General features: G+C 47.8%; 1 protein-coding gene across 6 annotated transcripts in view; it reads right to left on the bottom strand.

Moving 5' to 3' along the window:
• LOC121590633 (elongation of very long chain fatty acids protein AAEL008004) overlaps window positions 1-19,375 on the bottom strand; it is a 42,777-nt gene that overhangs the window by 7,820 nt on the left and 15,582 nt on the right. For 4 of the 6 annotated variants that reach the window (XM_041910465.1, XM_041910468.1, XM_041910469.1 and 1 more), the window contains exons 3-5: window positions 5,332-5,494; window positions 3,001-3,083; window positions 384-491 (exon numbers count right to left, since the gene is read on the bottom strand). In XM_041910465.1, the coding sequence (XP_041766399.1) occupies window positions 384-491; window positions 3,001-3,083; window positions 5,332-5,389 (249 nt within the window). In that variant the 5' untranslated portion in view covers window positions 5,390-5,494. Of the gene's footprint in view, window positions 1-383; window positions 492-3,000; window positions 3,084-5,331; window positions 5,495-10,249; window positions 10,609-19,375 lie in introns of those variants that run through there. The other 2 variants (XM_041910467.1, XM_041910466.1) reach the window with 2 other exon arrangements.

The following is a 19,375-nucleotide window of genomic DNA, read 5'->3' as shown; positions in this document are numbered from 1 at the left end:
ATGCAGAAGATATCCGTGCAGACAGACCATCGGATAAGGAAAACGGTACAGAAACACAAGTAGAATCATGCAATATTCTAAATTCTAACAAACAAACACACACAAACAATTCTAAACATTCAGTCAAACTTTTGCATGAAACTGTGGTGTTTTGTGCAAAAGAAAAAAATTGGTTTCAGGCGTCTGTTAGAGTGCGTAACATAGTGTTGTCATGTCGTGTACGAATAGTTCCCGTGTTAATGATGGTCACATTAACACGGTTTGGTCGGTTGGTTTTGGTCGTTTGGAATGCTTCATATAAGATAAAAAACAGAGCTAAATTAATCATTTTCAGTTGCAGTAGTTCTAGATCGTTGTAGCTGAGCGGTCTGGTGACAATGTACCTCATAGAATAACCAGGCACTGAACACGACTTGAACGAAGTTGTACACTATGAGGGTGTTTTTGAGCTGGAAGGGTTTGCGGTTTTCCATTAGCCTTGGGCCCAGAACCTGTGGAAGAAAGAGTACAAAAGCAGACCATTAATTATTGCGATCAAGAGTGAATAGACCGAGGATCGGTGTTTCCGTGTTTCGTGCCAAACCGGCGTGTGAAGAGCAGGAAACGTGCATGTCGTGCTCTATCGATCTACCGTGCACAAAAAACGCTCCATAAAGCTTCCTAAGTAGCAAACCGACTCGACTCTGTCCAATTTTCTATTCAGAACGATTTTATAGATAAAGCTGTCCTGCTTCGCAACGATCGTCGTACCCAAAGGCGCAACGAACGAACGAATATAGAGTGACGACAAAATTGCACTTGACGTCGACGGCGCTCAGTCGAGGTTGGCCCGGTTTTGTGGCGATTAAATAGCAATTAACCTGCGCTGCTACCGTTATGATCGTGTGTACTGAAACGCATTCAAATAGCGACGACGGGGCGACACCCTTTCGTACGTGGTTCGTGGAAGGTTTACCACCCAATTGCAAAGCGCCCTCTGTCCCAAAGCAGTTCGGCATTCCGGAACGTTGGCAGGCTTTAATAACCGTTGCCACCGTTCCCCTGCGCGCGCTGCTTGGTCCGGTTCGGTCCACAATCCGGTCCGGTTAAGGTCAGGACTGTTAGATAAGCTAACCTTAACCGAATTTTTCCATTTCGACATGCTTTCACGATCGAACGCGCGCGCTGGAGACGGGCTATGCTGCTGGCGGTAGAGCATGTTGTTAGCGTGCCGCGACCGTTTCACTTTTAAATTCATAACATCACCCCACCGCGACAGTTAGCGTCCCCGCCGTCCCTGGACCGCGTCTTTGCAGCACCGGGGCCAGCCAGCGGCGGCTTTTAAAATTATACTTACACTTACTTTGACGCTGTTTCTTTTTTGTCTCTTTCTGAATCCATGTTTCATACCGGCCAATGGTCTTGCGAGTTTATTGAAGGTTATCCCACCCCCAATTTTCGCAAGCCCAATCTTTGATGCCAATGATGATGGAATTGGAAATTTGCTTCCATTTTTTGGGGGCACCACCATTGATCAATTGCGACATAGCAAGCAAAAAAAAACACATGGATGATCGGAGGGAGCAGTGGGAAGCCAAATTAAACACTAAGGCGCAAAGTGAAATTCCAAAAATTGACCACCTGTAACGCACGGTTATTCGCGCTGTGTTATGCAACGTGCGTGCCCGTTCGGAGAGGAAGGAACGCTCCTGACACGGTGCGGCCATGGACATCTTCGTTCAGGAGGAGCAGCACCGTACGCACTTGTGGTTGCGTTGTTCACCCGTTGGGGGTTTGACAACGAGAGAAAAAAACAGGGAGCGTTTGAAGGGTGAAGAGGTAGGGGGTTGACCGAGTGTGTCGTAGTACGCACATTATGACCATCGTGATCGTTGCGCGATCGACCCTCTATAAAGGTGAGAAAGAGGGGCGGCTCGGTAAAGGTTGACTCGATAGTTTCGACAACAAGCTAATGTACCAGCCCACCACCAGGGACAGGTGGGCTAGGAGGTAGCAGGTTGGATGCACCGCTGGCAACCGCGAACTCATCGCTGTCGGGTCGCTTGTTTGCGCATTGCTTCACCGACGGCCACCATCGCTGGCGATCGCATCGAATTCAATATCGACCAGGCGAGGTGAAGAAATTTGGCAGGAAGGCGCAGGTGATGGTGGCGTAGTGCTCGGGCGGTTGAGGGTGCCGTTGTCTACAAATCTATCGAATCCGCTTTCGACACCCGCACACACATTGAACCAACCAGGTTCATCAGGCTAGTGTGAGATGAATGAACCTGTTCCGTACTACCGGAGAAGATGCTGCGGAGCGTCCCACAAAGTTGCGCGTGAGGAAATAGGTACGGGTTGAGAAACTGCCCACCGCCAGCGAGAAACGGTTTGACACCGTGTAGCTTCAGTGCAGCTACGTCCGACAACTCCAAATGGTGCACGAAACAAAAATGTGACCACTCTTAATGGACGCATGATTTAGAAATCAAACAAAATCAAAAGTCGATTCCACAGAAACCTGTTTTAGTGCCGAGAATCGACGATCATTCATTCCGCACCAATAACGGGCTTTTTTCTAACCTTTTTAATATTTTTTATTTTAATGGACACTACTCGGATCTTGATTACCTTGAAAACATTTGGTCGATAAACAAGGGAAACATGAATCCATCAGAAAACAATAAATTAAACGACAGCACGAACGAATTTCTCTTTCATCTCGTGTCAACTAGGCATCGTAAAATTGAACACATGCTGAACTATGTTCAGGTCATCTAAAATCAAAGCTTCACAGCAAAAACTCTCACAATTTATGTGGAGCAAAATTTGAATTTAAAAAAAACCATCTTGGCACTACTGTAGACTTACACGGCGGGAGAAATCGGTATTTTATGCATATCCTGACAGTAGCATACCGCAAAACAGGTTTCTTCTGTTAAGAGTGACGTTTCGAACCGGGCCGGAACTGGCACCGCGTAAAGCGTAAAACAGACGTAACGGACTGCACACAATACTTACTTTAACTAAGTACACATATCCTAAACATAGTGCTAGGGTAGGGAGCGGCGACGACATCAGTGGCCATTCTTTCGTCCGGGGATCTGGAAAGAGCATAGTCAAGGTACATTTTTAGTTTTACATTGTTAACAGGTTTTTTTTTTAAATTAGTACCTAATCTAGTAACAAGCCCTCCCTACTCTGTTATGCTTAGGCTATGGTTGCCTTCGATGGCCACCAGTAATGGACCTATTTTCGTCCCTAATGAGCAGTTCGTCTTACGGTTAAGCACTCGTGGGAAAATCGACCTAATGGCTCACCTCTTCCGCTTGTAGACTAAAAACTATCGATATCGGAGCGGCCATAACGATGCATTACGATCACTTTACGGGTCAGGAGGATAGTGAGAAAATGAGGTGCTAATCGGAAGTACAAACAAAGCGTCATCGATAACACAGGCCAGAGGGGGTTGTATCATCATCAACTTTGATCGGAGTGTGCGTGCATGCGTGCGTGTTTGCGTGGTGCTGATTGGATGATACGAGCGGGTGGTTACTTGTTTGTTTCATCATTATCCGATGTAGACACACCATCAGCAGCGATTACTGTGGTGGGAGTGAATGCGGGATTCATCGTATCGTATCATTACCAATGCTAAATGGTCTTTGCACATTAAATCAAAACTTTGAATGATGTATGACACATACGGATAAACGGTACTAAAAAAACTGCTTGTAATTTCAAACTAATTAAAAGCAAACTAGAATAAGGCTCAACTCAACTAGAGCTAACTCCAGTGTCCGCCATAATCACACAAGCTTTCTAGCAAATAACAATGCCGATCTGGTGTTATTGTTGTTAATATCTCCATTAGCGTGATATAATGGGAGATGAAGCATCGGGGCAACATCTCACACTAGTCATGAGACGAATATGAAAAAGTTCCATTGGTTAATAAATTCCATCGCCATCCGTGCGTCAATGACATTGCGCGATCGCAAACTCTAGCCGCATCGTCACTCGTCGCAGCAGTAGCAGTCACAGGTGCACCAGTTATAGCGAATGCATCTTTGCATCGTTCTACCCGTTCTGTGGCTAATTAATGCATCCAACGGTAGCAGGCGAAGGTTGTCAGGTACTTTTCCATGCCCTGTCATCAACTGATGCAATCGTAGTCCGTTGTAGAGAAAAAATGGAAGACGAATGGAAAGGTAACAGAGCAGTGGCTTTGAATTAGCCATGCATGTACTACTTGAAAGCCTACACAACAGCACGTACTTTACACGAGTGCGGAAAAAAACAACTGTCTAATTTCAACTGAACGGTTGTTATTCACTGCGCAGCATTTAGCCATGTAAACAGGAAATGGACAGGAACGCAAACCTAATTCTAGCCAGCAACCATGCGTCTCCATTAACAGTCACCGAGCGCGCTCTCCGCTACAAGGAAGTGCCGTGCACTTGGCGTACAGTGATACTTTCCATCATGGTTGAGTTTTACTCGTCCAGGGCACGATCGTTGCACTTTTCGAGGTAGACGATCGGGACTTGTGGGTCGATGTCCTTCTCTCCTCCTAAATTACGTGAACTGCATCCCTTGTCGCAAGTTACACATGCATTGTGGTTGCTGAAAAACAGGTGAACGCACTCCTCGCATCGGTGCTGCGTTGTGGGTCGTGACCTGGCGCGCCGCTCGAGTCACCGTTATGGAAATCAATACCGCCCAACGTCAATAACAACAACAGTCGGTAGCACTAGGCCCCGGGAGCCGTACAGACAGCAACCACCGTTAACCGGAAACCGCAACACTACATCCCCGCTACACCCAACAAACTAAACTCAATCGCAAAGCAATTCGATTTGAGCGATCTTTCGGACCTCGGCCACCGGGCGACCTGGTTGCACATCGGGGGAATTTTATACTGCACGCAACGCCAGCCAACGACTCACAATGTCTGTGTGTGCACTGCCTTATGCATATTTAACGAGGAGGAAGAGCTGGATAGAAGAGTTTACGACACTGTAGTCAATGCGAATTAAATTACTTTTTGATTATTCTAATGCACCTGACGCGCATGTGTGTTGTGGTGGCAAAGGGTAGTGGTGATCCGATCGCTTTTAGCCCGATCGCAACAAAACAATTACCACAACCTCCGTCTGCGACTTCTTGAGTGAGCTATGCATTTTGGGGCCTGTGCATTGGACTCATTACAACGGAGTGCGTGAATTGTTACCAAGCTACTAGTTTTCATCTTATTTAGTACATATAACGCAACCTGGAGCAGAAAATTACGCTCCAGCAAAAATGTTTTTGCCTGATGGATGTGGATGAGCGTTTTTCTAGCTAACTTACCTCCGTATTTGTCCATGTAGTGATGCATACTGTCAATGTATTTCATAATTAAGGCCATTTCTGTGAGTATGTGCGGGTTTGTGACGGCCGGCAAAAACGAACAGCGATGGCGCGGAACTGGAACGGATATTTCAGGCGCTAGATGACACCACTACTGATGATGCTGAAACGATATCACGAAACAGAAAAAAGGAGGGAAGGATTAATTAAAAATGTGATAATTTGATTACCGACGGTAGCGCACACGGCCCCAGTGAAAAGAAGCTCGACAAAGCACGGCAAGACCCGATCTCGGTTTGAGCGAAGGTGAGTGTGTGCACATAGAGTACAATTTTCTGCTTTGCCGCACGAGCGAACCCAGAGAGGGTGGTGGGCGTGATGGCCAGCAGACAGCAACACCCGTCGTCACCCAATATCCACGCTCATCGATTATTAATCGAAAGTCATTTCCTCGTACAAGGAGTGAGCTATTGATGCTCACGTTAGAATGCCACGCTTCCCGCGTTCGGTTGACGCAAACCAGCGAAAGGGAACAACACTCACTGATGGGGCAGGAGGGGCACGGTAGCGTCCGCCCCTTCTGTCCAGCAAAGGGTGACCTACATTCGTTACGTTTGCATTGTGTGTGTGTGTTTTCTGGCGGCGGAAGTTAGCAGGATCAGCTTGATGATAGCGTTTGCCGCCGAGAAGGGGGCGGTGTCAAAGGAATCGATGGCTGTGGCAGCTTCGCGTCGCAGTATACCAACACGAAGGGAACAAAACAAAGACCTCACTCTCCACATCCCTCAATTCCTCCCTTCTCCATTGCGGCGGGCAAAGTTCTTGGGCAAGAAAGTTATGGTTTTGGGTGGAAAATTATCTGATACATTCGCTAGTTTTTGTACGCAATGGAACCAGGAAACGAACACCGCTTCATACCGCTGAAACGCTTTACCGCCAGCGCTTGGCAATGGTATGGTGGGCAAACAAATGTTTGGCTTAACATGTGGTTGCTTTTTGTCGGCCATGTACACACGATACTACATGCAGTTATCAATTAGGGGACGTTCTGTTGTTTCTTTTTTTTTTGTTTCCCATCGTTTGGTTGGCCTTCGCGCGGAAAGGGATTGCATGAGACAAGCGTGTTTGGTGCAGCTACACAACTACGAGAAGCTTAGCGAGGCGCCAATAAGTCCACCAATGCTTACATCGACCACGCTCCTCCCTCGACAGGGTGGTTCATATTTCAAACGTCACACACACATACACACCAGGACAGGAAACGAGAACAAGTAATTCACCAACAAGTTGTAATACCAACAACAGCCCGGCCCAAGTTGTGCCTTCTGGCCAACCCCGCACGAACACTTTCCTGGCTGGCGTGATAATAAACGAAACCCTACACACCCATCCCTCCCGCGCTCCCCCTCTGCCGTCTGATGGGACATAGGTGGTCATTGCGAGGTATCGTCGTCGTGATTTTTGTTCTCTTGCATAACCACGGTCGGAAGCGAAACATTGCCACATCACGTGGCGAAGGAAAGTCGCATCAAACACAACAGGACGGCGTGTCGCGGCTGTCGGCGGAAACAGCTGAGTGCATCGCAGTGTGTTTGTATGTGTGTATGTATGACATCATGCTGCGCTTGCACGTGCGACGATGCAAACAGAGCAACAAACAGAGTAAGGCACCACCACCCACGCCAAGTGCCCCAAACACGAAAAAACACGCACACACACACGTTCGAGGTGCTGTGTACATTTAATCTCACGTGCTCATGTGACACAGCATGTCAGTGCACCCGCATCGATCGCTTGCTTCGATCATGAGAGCCTTTAGAAAGGGTGGGAGGTGCGTAGCATAATGCAAGGTTGAACCGGAGGGAGCTATCGGGCGCCATGGGGTTACAGCACACAGGGTGAGTGCAGCAATACAGAATGACACGGACGCACAGAATGACACACGGTAGTGAATCTATATTTGTAGCGAAAACGTGCTTTTCTGGCTTTATTTTTAGAACTACTTGGGGCGGCAAAAGGACAACGACGAAAAAAAGGTGCGTGCGTGCGTCATTGCTTCGGGTGAGAAGAGAGCGAAACGAGCTCGAAACAGTCGTCGTCTCTCCCAACACGCGTTTTTTTGGTGACGTTTACCGTTTATGATGACGTTCCCCTAATAAAACACACACACACACACACATAACACACGAGTGTTCATATCTTTGGATCTGTGCTGTATGGAAATGAACTATGATGTGTTGAGTGTTAAACAACTAAGCACGAATAGAAGACACTCCCGGGCGGCATTATCGACGCGCTCCACTTGCATCGTTCTGGCCACCTGAGCTGCGTGCGTTGCGGGTTACATAACTCTACACAGCGGCAGAACCGGTACATTAAAATGCCGGACTTCTAAGCGTATTAGATACGGTCGATCAAGCCCGCGATCCGAACTGGTCACGATCACTGATTGGGGGGGTAGGTAAAGGGGGTAGTTTTAGCTCATCATCCCCATCCGTCGCAGTTTAGATAACAATTAACTCATCACTCACAAGAGCATTGGCGTAAGTAATTAATGCCCTCCGTTTGATGTCATAACTGAAGATGCACCGGGCTTGACTGTAGGTGTAACCGTTCCACAGCATGTTTGGAGAGGGGTCGTGCCACGTTCCGGTTTGACCGTGTGCATTGACACAGTTGGGGACTTATTATTGTTGATACGATTGTTGACTTCTCCTTCATCCATCTGTCGTACTGTTACGTATTTGATTCACTCCATCAACCCGTCAAGTTAAACTACACACGTTTCAAGAGTGCTTTGGAGTATCTTAGGCCAACTTCATTACACAAGTTGCAACAGTGTAGAACTCTTATCACACTCTTAAAACGTGCGGAGCTTAATACCTTCTTTTTATTACTTGGCTGTCATGTTGGGTGTTGTTACCGAGAACATCCCCTCGTCGTATCATTTTTTGGTGGAAACGGGGGATTAACGCTCTTGGGCTGCTCCCATTTTTTTCGCCGGAAAGTCGACCATGTGGGCAGCGTACCCATGCACTGTATTAAGCTTTCATCAAACACTCTCTACAAGTGTGCGTGTGTGTGAGTGCGTTTGTAGGAGCGCTTGCTAAGCCCTTTATCAAAAAACAAGCCAGAAAATTGGGCTCTTGAGAGGGTGTGAACAAAAAAAAAAGGTACGCGTCAGCTGCAACATCCATCATGCGGCGCGTTTTCGGTTTTGTGGAGCAAGAGTAGGAGCTCTACTAACATCATGCGACTACTAGCCGCGAACGCTAACCATCGGAACGGGCAGAAACGACGAACCGCACTGGCCGTGGTGGTGTTGGTGTGGTGTCGCACCGTTTTGACGGTGGGGGAAATGGTGAAAAAAAGTTCCAATCCGCTCTGCTGCTCCTCTGCTCGCCGGTGTATTACGCGCGCTACTAGCGTAATCGCGACAAAAGTCGAACAGATGAGTCACGGTCGGTCCATCGCTGCACTTGTTACGGTAATAACAGCGTCTCCTTCTTATCGGCGATGATGTCTAACCTCTCCCGAGCCCCTTCTAACCCCCGTATCGACCGATCATGCCGGGGGTTGGCCCACATTTCCGTCACTTCGACGAATATGTCATCGTGCGATGACTGGATGAGGGAGCGTCCCAAAAACAGATAACAATTTCCACAACTCCCAAACTGGTCGGTTGCCGCCCCGTTTTCCGCAAATTTTTAACCAAAAGTCCTTGATTCGTTCTCCCCTCCCCATATATCGTTATCGCGGGTTTCGACTGATATCACACCACATCCTCCTTTGCTATTGCGATAAAAAGGTAAAATCAAGCAAAGCACGATGATCCGTTAAATCTGCCGCACCGAGAGGCTTATGCGAGGGACGACCAAATCTGCGCCTCCAGTCGGGGAGGAGGATCGTTGCTGTAGCCGAGCAAGATTACACCGGGGTTCGTAGTTCACGTGGCTTTCAAGCCAAACACACACACACACGCACACAAACACGCACTCGCTTCTAACGGCGTCTGCTTCTTTTCTCTCCGTAGCCGTTTTGTCACTTTGGTGCGATACTGGCGCGATGCTAAGCCGTGATTTTGAGTTCGATTCGCGTTGCATAACAGTCTGTGGAGTTTTGTCATACACCGAAATTCACGTAAGGCCCAGGACCAGCAGCCTTGGTTTTCGGTTGGTGACACAACACGCACCGGAGTGCTGGCACAGAGTCCGGCATGAAGACGAGGAAGAGAACCTGTTCCAAGGGGGCTGGTCGGCTGCTCTTTGCGGAATAATGACAGTAGGCGGACAAACCCAAACGAACAAACCAACAATATCGCATCGATTCACTACTGTGCGCTCTGCAGCATTAAATCATGGTTCCTGTGGCATTGGTCATCCCATTGAGCCCCCTGTAGGGGGGAGGAGGGGCACCCCATATTGAAGACGACACACAGACGTTGACAGGGTTCATTGGCATCTTTCCGTGTGAACTACAAAACTGGGCCCTTTAGCAAAGTTTCTCAATGCCGCTTCACGCTTCACTTTCAGCGTCGAGTAATCAGCTGAATGAGGTATTTTTGACTGCACCCACCACACAACAAACCAAGCACACAGCCACCACACATAAGCGCACACGGACACACCATACCACGCACTCGAGGGCGGGTGTGGAGTTTGGGGGTCTAACATTTTGCCAAAAATGCATTTTTTCATTTGCAATATGATCGCAATATAAACACATATATACACACACATTGGGCGCACACAACACACTCTTGGACAGTTTTTGCTGAATTTCGGAAATTTCTGCACTGCTTAACAAACGTTCCAGTAATTCCAAGGTTTTTCCTTTTTAGGAACAGTTGCGCCACAACAACCAGAGTCCCAATTTGCACGGGCTTTTCCAAACAAAACAAAACTTAAAAGAAACGCACCTACCTAATGCACCCAACAACGGGAATGAAACCTTCACCAGGGCGGCAGGCTGGGGCGCAACCTTTCTCGGTGGCCGCGAAAAATGGTTTCCACTGCAAACGAACAAAATCAAGGCCCACTGGCGCGTCAGCTGATTCTTCCCGTACCTGTGCCGCCAATCGTTGTGTGAAACTGGATATTAGCAACTAACTGGCAAGGCTCACTCTAACGGTGGTGCAACGGTGGTGGATGCAGAACCCTCCACGCATAGCACGGATACACACACACACGCACGGTTGGCTATCGAAACACGCACGCAGTAGCAGCGAACTCGAGCGCGCGCGACCGTACTCGATGACAATCAGTCGTTTTCTAAACGTTATTTTCAGTTTCCCCACGATGGGAACCAGCACGCGATTAGCCGCGGAACCATGGACACAGAGAGTGACACACAGCGACACACCGGCGCAGGAGAAGGGGACAATCCCTTCCACGCTGACGCTGCCCCCACCACACCCCACGAGCCGGCAGCCGCCGCGGTCGTGCAACCGAAGTTCGCAAACAAACGCGAGGGCCCGTCGTTCGTGTGTGTGTGTGTGTGTGTGTGTGTGTGTGTGGTGTGTGTGTGTGTGTGTGTGTGTGTGTGTGTGTGTGTGTGTGTGTGTGTGTGTGTGTGTGTGTGTGTGTGTGTGTGTCTATATTTCGGGTAACCGGGTTATACGTTGTACGATGGCCAGTCGGTCAGGAGATGGGTCGATGGAGATTCGATGCAGAGTTATGTGCGTTACGCGGCGCACACTTCGAACATCGAAAGGTAACACAAAAAAGTTTGGTGCGTTGGAGGAGACCAGTTGACTGGTTCTCTGTTTTTCTTCTTTTCGGCCTACTCTATCTCTTTAATCAAACCCCCCCTCCCCCCCTCTCCCTCGAAGCGATGCAACACTATTGAACTTCGGGCCAAAGTTGCTCCCTACGGCTACGCGAACCGTCTACAACCGTACTCGGTCCACTCGCTGATGATTATGATGGAGTTCGCCCTGTTCTTGGCGTGTGTAGGTGTGGGGACGGCATAAGATCAACTTTCCATTTCGAGATCAGGTTTGAGCAGGGGAAGGGAAAGAATTAATCGAGTGCAACGATGCAAATATCCCCGACAAGTGCAGTTTTTCTTTATTTTAGGATCATTCAGCAACAGAACTAGCGCAGCACGTTTAAAGAGCACCGTTTTTGTAAAGGAGTTGAGCGATGATCTTTTGTAACTTATAAAATTATTTATTTTGAAAGACATTTGTCCAGCTTTGTAGCCCATTCGATCTTCATGGACCACGCGACAACGATCTTCATGCATTCCTGCAACTGTTGCCAACAGTACCACACTCGTAGTAAATGGGTCGTTAAATGTTAGATCTATTGATTGACTACTAGCTTTTGTTGCTGTTTTTTTTAGTTTTATGCCATGTGTTGTGCATCACGCTCTCCTCCAGCTTTGTTTTATTTTCGTGGATTGAGCAAACCACAGCCGTGGGGGACGAGCGATGCCGACTCGCGCGTGCATACCTTGATCAATCGAAGACTTTAAAAAAACACACACACACATACCAACTTTTGATTATATTGGCTTTACCTTAACACTATCTCTCCATCCGCCTGTACCAACTCCAGCTTCTGCCTCATTCCGACGCAGCCGGCGGAGTCGATCAAATACGGAGCCGAAAACAGCGAAACCCATCGAACCGACGTCCCCAAATTACCCCCCGGCCCAAGGGAGGGGGGAGAGGCCCTGCCGCGGATGAATGGGTGGGCACAACGCGGAGCAGCAGCCTTCTACCCCCAAAAAACCACTTCGAAATGCGTTAAAACTTTACTTGAATAATAAAATAAATGGCCATTACATAAGAAAACGTACGAAAGCGCGCTCGGCCCGCGCGCTGCTCTTGGCAAGGTCAGTCGCGCCAGAGAGGCAAGGCGCACAAAACTATGCTCCTGTGCAATCGTCGTCGCTCACTCGGTCCGTCAGTGATTAATACCACGGACGCGAGATCGCGCGCACACACACACGTCGGAGAGGGGGGGGGGGATCGCTGGGTTTCCTTTGTTTCGTTGACATACAAGCATATAAACACACACATACACATATACCTCAGCGCAAGCAGGTGGTTAGTAGTTAGTAACATGCGAATCATATCAATCAACTTCACCTACCCAATCCTGCTGCCCCCCGCCACCCACAAGCAGCTTCATTCAAATGTGAAGCAATAGCGACCAAATAGTCACAATCTCTAGGCAGACTTGTGCATTGAGGAGGGGGAGTGGAGGGTCATTTTCCGTGCAATTTTGGGTTTATTTCACTCGCGAACAACCTTGTTGAATTTTCAAAATGCGTCCCTTCCTCCCCACCACTTTAAGAATTGCTTCTCCGTTGCCTCACAGCTTGTACACAATTGCTGGCTACAGGCTGCTGCTTAACGGATCGTGGTGTGCGTGGATGATTACAACTTCAATCTATCGTACTGAAAGTGTGATAACCGGTGGTCTCGCAACGACAGCTTCCAGGACCGAACGAAAAAATACAGGTCCGGCTAGTCGTGTTCGGTCCCAAAGGAGCAGGGAGGAGAGGAGCGTGTGTGTCAAAAGATTGTGGAATTTTTGGGGCCACCTCACACCCAGTTGTTTCCCTGTTTCTATACCAAGCAGTTCTCCCCGCGCACCCCGATTACATATGATCCTTCTTTTCGACCACGCGCGGATCACTTATTGAATTTGTGTTTTTCTTGTTGCTGTGCCAGTCTATGCCCTCGTCTTTCTTCTTGGTCCCTTCCTCCCCTACCCCCAGAGAGCCAAGACAAACCCCAAAACTCGAACATACTAAACACTACCATAATTTGTTATGTAGTCTCGGCCCCGAGTGTGTTGCTTCGCGCGATCGCGATCTTCGATCGTCTGTTTGGAGCTGTGGCGCGCGTAACCCTTACTACACCTTGCTCCTTGGCAGCATCACACATAGACACACACACACACACACACACATACGCACGGTTTCAAATCTTTTACCCCCCAGGCAAACACGGGAGACACGGCCGACTCTGACTGAGAGAGAAGCAGATGGGTGGTAAGCGCAACAACGCAGCCAAAGGCGACCAAAAACCACCTTTACCAAAAAAAAAAAAAAAAACTGAAAAAGAAAACGAAATACCACCTCCAAACGCTTGACGGGTGCGAAGAAAAAGGGAAAAGCGAAGTAGGCTTACTTTTACTTTCATTAACGCGGTTAGTAGGTCTCTCGGCATCTCCGGTAACAACCATTTCGGTTTCGACGCATCGTCGCCGTTGCCACAGTGTGCTCGATTCCGGGCGGTCTGTTGTGTCTGTTAAATGACTTCATTTTTTTACCCTTATGTTCATCACATGCATAAGCGAGAGCTAGCAGCACTCATCTCTATGCGCTTATGATGTGAACCGTGTGCGTGTTGCAGTGCTAAGGGGCCAGATGCAGACGTCGGGTTAGCTCACACGACTTTGAGATACTACCGCATGGACGAGGACTTGACGGCGCTAATTGTCTTGATTTGGAAACGACCAAAAGGAAGTTTAGAACAAGGTACCAAAGGTAGTACATTGGCTGAAGCATATTATTCCTTTCATTTGCACCATTTCGGTGCTGCGCGCATCGCATCGTTCGTATTTGCGTATTCCCCCAAAACATGTGATTCCAATGCTACAACTATAAATAGTCGTCACACTAACACATGGCCGATAACCTTATGCGTGTAAAATGGCCAAATTTATCCTCCGTTAGTTATGCAGCACGATTATTCAAAAAGCGAACCTTCGCATACATTTCCCTCCCCTCTCCTCTGCTGGTGCACCCGCATTAGGAATGTAGGAAACCCACCCCAAATGCTGCAATGACCAATCGATACCCTGACCCAATACACGCGTCCGTCTGCGTCACGCACCCTGATCCCACACCCGCACCGTAAGTCACCTCAGTTCGTTTCCATTTCGGCGCACCATAACCCAAACCCAAAAGAAGGTGACAAAGTCGCGTGCTGCTGGAGGCTTTCCTTTTCACTCCCAAACGTACCATGGCTGCCGCCAACAAGCCAACCACCTACCTGACAAACCGGGTGTATTATGAGCGGACACAAACACAACGCCACAACACATGCGAAGTACGCAACACACCCACGACATTTCCATAAACGCTTCTTCAACTGTTTGATATGCGTTACGGTGGACACCCCAGCGAGTCACCCGTACTGGGGGTTGCGCGTACTGCCACCGCTAAGCAGCGCACGAGCGTCGGAACGGTGGTGAGAAACTCCGCGGAGTCAGTCGGAGAGATAAAGCACCGCACCGCATCCCGTGTATCAAACATTCACCTTGCACTCACTGCTGGGTATGTGTGGATATACAATTGGTATGCATCCTGTGTACGGGCAGGCATTCCAGTCGACTCGTCACATCATCTATTGGGTGAATTTTCAAGCATACCTCCCTTCAATCGATCTCCGCCCGACTGAGGATAAACAGTTAGCATTCGGTACAGAAGTTCCGATGCTTGTCTTGTTGTCCAGGTTTCCCCATTTTGGAATGCCCGTCGGTACGTTATTTCCGTTGTTTGTTTTATGCTCACTCGCACAACAAGTGTGTGTGTGTGTTTTTGTTAAATCATATACTACTAACGAGGACTTATTTATTGTACGAGGGATCATTTCATTCTAAAAAGCAAAGAACTCTCAAACAAATTGAGTTTTTTAATGCATATCCAGCCAAGCGTTTGAAATTTAGGAGTAAATTGCAGTTGTTGTAGCACTGGTAGAGTAAGATATAAGATATATATATATAAGATAAGATATATTTATATATTTATATAAAATATAAATATATATATATATTTATATATATATATATTTATATATATTTATATATATAGATATATATATATCTATATATAATATATATATATATATATATATATATAGATATATATATTTTATATATAGATATATATATATATTTATATATATATATATTATCTAAGATAAGAGATATATTTTATAACTTCGTAACATTATTTAAGAAGCAAACAAAAAGTGGCTGCAGAACATGGCAACGCTGATGGGCGATCCCAGGTTGGACTTTGCTCGTATGATCAAGCTTACGGACCGCCGAATGTTCTCAACTTTTTGGATTGTTTATATCATTGTAAAGCTACCCACACCCTGGTGAAGAGAAATGGAAATTATAGCCGCCTAAGAATGTCATCGAACCTTCCAGTCAATCTAATGCACAGCAGTGCGAAACGTCCTGGGGGCGTGTGCGAAAAATTTACATCAAAACTAGTTTTCCTAAAGTCATACGCCACCAAAGAACGCACCTGCCCCTGCCAATAGCTGAGGGAACCGACCACAGTGTTATTGCGCGCGATCTCTTTCTTACCCTTTCACACACATCTTCCATCATCAATTCTTAATCATTCAGAAGATCGAGAAGGATCTACAAACAAACTGCGCCAGCCGGCAAGCAAGCCAGCAAGCCATCGAAGCGTTCCAACTATCGACTCATAACACAGTCATCATTTCCTGCAGCAGAGCGCGTCGCGTTTTCTGCCAGTTTCTCGGATTTCTGGTTGCGCGCCTTTCTACTTCTCCTCCTGCTCCCGTCCGTTTCCACCCATTCGGCATGTTTACATTTCCATCAAGGTTATTAGGCACACAGACCCACAAAGTTGCTGGCAGCACACGGGCTGCTGCGAATTTCGCCTCGTTCCTTTCAATTCGCAGGACGGACCCCGTGTGAGGTTACCAGTATAACCTATGGCACTACTACTCTGGAAACGTGATTCAAAGTTAGGCCGCATATCGACATCATCTGTTAGGTGTCCGAAATCGTAGCAGTAGCACAGCGCCGCCAACACCGACTGGTAACCTCAAACTGGTGTAGCTCAATGAGTGAAGGTCAGATGGAAGTTGCGAAAACTCACAAACAACCATCAAGAATATTAATATTCATATAGCTGATGGATGTTTTTTGGAGCACAGACAATCACTCGTCAATCAAGACCGGAAGCAGCGTCTAGTGTTCATGAAGCGTAAGGTGGATCATTTGCTTTATGATCGATTATCCGATCAGTTCCGAAGAACAATGCCGGATTTTCCATACATGTACACCGTGACGGTGACCCGTGTTGGGAAACTGCTAGAGAGGTGCCTAGTCTGCTGTATCATTGCATTTTGAAACTCGGAAACAGCCAAGGATGAACGATGTAATGCGATTAGTGTCGATCGTGCCCGGCTGAGGAAGGAAGTGCTAAAGGACATTTGTAAAATAAATGCAACTTTCGAGTACATTTATCAGTAGTGGGAAATGTTGTACCGTTTAATCAAAGACAATGCCACGTTGTGTTGCCTGTAAGTCCTATGCACATTTATAAACAGATGAATTGTAATAATGTATATGTCTGATGACCTTTTCGGAGGGAAAACCCCTACTTGGAATGCAAGTAATATCCTGTGCAGTTAAACTTACAGAATGGTTTCGGCGTATACTAGCAGAGTGTTGCGACGTATCGCCTTGGCGTAGGATGCATGGTAGTGCCCATGAGGACGCAAAAGCGAGTGCTCCCAGAGAATTGATCCCGCGCAATCAACTTTCACTTCTTCGTGGCGGAATTCAACCATTCCCCCACCCGCCATACGAAGATTTCATCCATCTCGACGACGATTACCGAGTCCCCAGCCTGGAACACGCCTGGACATGGAGCAGCCATTGGAGGACACTCGCGTGTACTATCACTTTGCACCGTTTGTTCGAGTAGTTCTCTCTGTTCACATGCACCGAGGGGAAAGGGGAACTGTACCGAAACCACGGCAGCTGATCCAATGGATAGGAAGAGGGGGCACCACAACACAGTCTCTTTTACGGTACCAGCCGGGCCCGACCATGCGCACGCCGCCGTCTCCTCGCACCGTCTGTGGTCTTCTTTTCCCAATTTCGTGCGCTGGCCTTGAGCGCAGTGTCGAACCGTTCGGGTAGCCAGAGCCAGGGGTGCGCGGAAGGTTGGTGCTGAGTTTTCACCACCGAAGTAACCGGGGACAAAGCGTTACATACATCCCCACAAGGTGACCACGACCAGAAAGACCCTCATTGCCACATCGAACCGCGAGGGATTGTGTTGTGAAAAATTGCCTCCATGACTGTTGGGGTTGGTTGGCGGTGACGGCTCCGCGTGCCGGCTTGCTTCCCGGTGGAAAGGGCTTGTGCCAAATTTTCCCATGGTATAGTCAACGAGAGGATGGCGACAATTTGTAAGCTGTAAACGCCATAAACTCTTGCCGGGCGCAACACCATTTCCTATCGGTTTGTGGAAGAAGAAACCCCAATTTACGATCTTCAGCCGTAGAGCCGTACACAGTATCGGAAGACCACCCGGTTCACCATCCGGGAAGTGTAACGAAAGTTGAGACCCTCCGCGAAAGGGACGTCGTCGAACGCAATCGACAACAATAAAAGTAATCAGCGCTGTAAACGCCATGTGTAGCGGAGAAGCTGGCTTTCAACGAAGCTGGCTTTCAATTTTTACACAATCCAAACGCTCTCTTGCCCAATGCTTAAAGTGGCCCCAGAAACACACACACACACACTGCATCAAACATTTACCGGCAATGTGTAGCACGATCTGTCGATCTTTTTTAGATGATGTGTGTATATATGCTTCCACCTGGTTTTAAGATCTAATGAAACGAAACACGAAACACGAAAGGCTTACGAAATGGCTACTTTTTCCGTTCGCTTCGAGTCATTTTGACGGCAGGTCTACACACCAATCGATCTCGGGCCGCGTCTACCCCCCGCCCAGGGGAGTGTTGGCACAATGTCCTCACCCGATCAATATCGGTACTTTGCATGCCAAGCATGTCTAGCGCGCAACAGACAGGCTTCAACAACTGCATTGCACTGTGGTTCACCGAATCGGACCACCGATGGCATGCGAACGATGCATTAGAAAATGATGCACGCGAAGAAGATTCTTTCCAAGCGGCTCCCCAGACACACTGTGTGGGTTTGTTTGTTTGTGTGTTTTTTTTGCGTCGTTTGTGTTCGATTGGATGTTTTTTAGTGGGTCGGAGGGCAATTTGCAACGGCTTCGTGACAGTGAAAAGTGATGCACGCAAGCCAAACAAACAAATCACTTTCCCGCTTTCTAGCAGCCGGAGTGGTGCGAGATCATTTCCTCAAGCTACTTCCGCTTGATCGTTTCTTCAATAGCCGTAGCTGTGGTGTGCAAGAATAGGCAATAGACAATTGTGTGTCAATCAATGCACTCTATCTGCATGTTCACTTTCAACAGCAGCAAAGCGTCGAAAGTTGAAGTGACAGTTGAAGTTCTTGTCAAATGTGCAACAAAGCGCTCGTTACGGGTTAGAGCATTTGCAACAAACATTCTATCCCTTCGACTGTTCCTCGTTGGCGGTGAACGTAAATCATTGCCGCTTTTCCACCTTCTTAGCGAGAGCGGCTTTTTTTATGGTCGCCTTGCATCGGAGATGTTGCTGGCAATGGGAACTAATAAGAATAATGATAGCCATTTACGCCTGTCGATCACCTCCCCCGCCCGGTGGTTTCTTGGTAGTGATGGTGGGTGCAGGCGTGTAGGACGCCGCTGTTTGTTGCAGCAACCCTAGGCGGGGCGCACGAACGCGATCGTTTTGGTGTGATTAGCGACCCTGGTTAACGATCGCGAAAAGCGGGCGGTGGCAACGGAATGTTGGCGGAATGAGGCTTAGATCATAATATTTTCTCCCCTTCATTAGTAGTGCGGGGTGACGGTATGATTCTAGGTGAATTCCACGCTAGTAATATGGTGCAGAATCTACGACGCGAGGCGGCGGCGCGATTACTCGCGTTAGGTAACAGCCCACGATTATGCAACCTGGATAGGAGCCGCTTGAACCCACAATAAAAACCCCATTATTACTCGATACTACACACTTGCTTGACAAGATATTATCAATCGTTGTGTGCTGAGAGCAATGTAATGTTGAGAACATAAGCAACAATGGGACGATCTACAAGTGCCACTCAACACAGAGGGAGATACATCTGGAAACCCTGATTGAGCGATGTATTCGGAAACAACTGTG

The sequence above is a fragment of the Anopheles merus genome, chromosome 2R, assembly GCF_017562075.2.
Source record: "Anopheles merus strain MAF chromosome 2R, AmerM5.1, whole genome shotgun sequence".
NCBI lineage: Eukaryota > Metazoa > Arthropoda > Insecta > Diptera > Culicidae > Anopheles > Anopheles merus.
The sequence above is the reverse complement of the archived record's forward strand: the minus strand, read 5'-3'. Positions and strand labels throughout refer to the sequence as shown.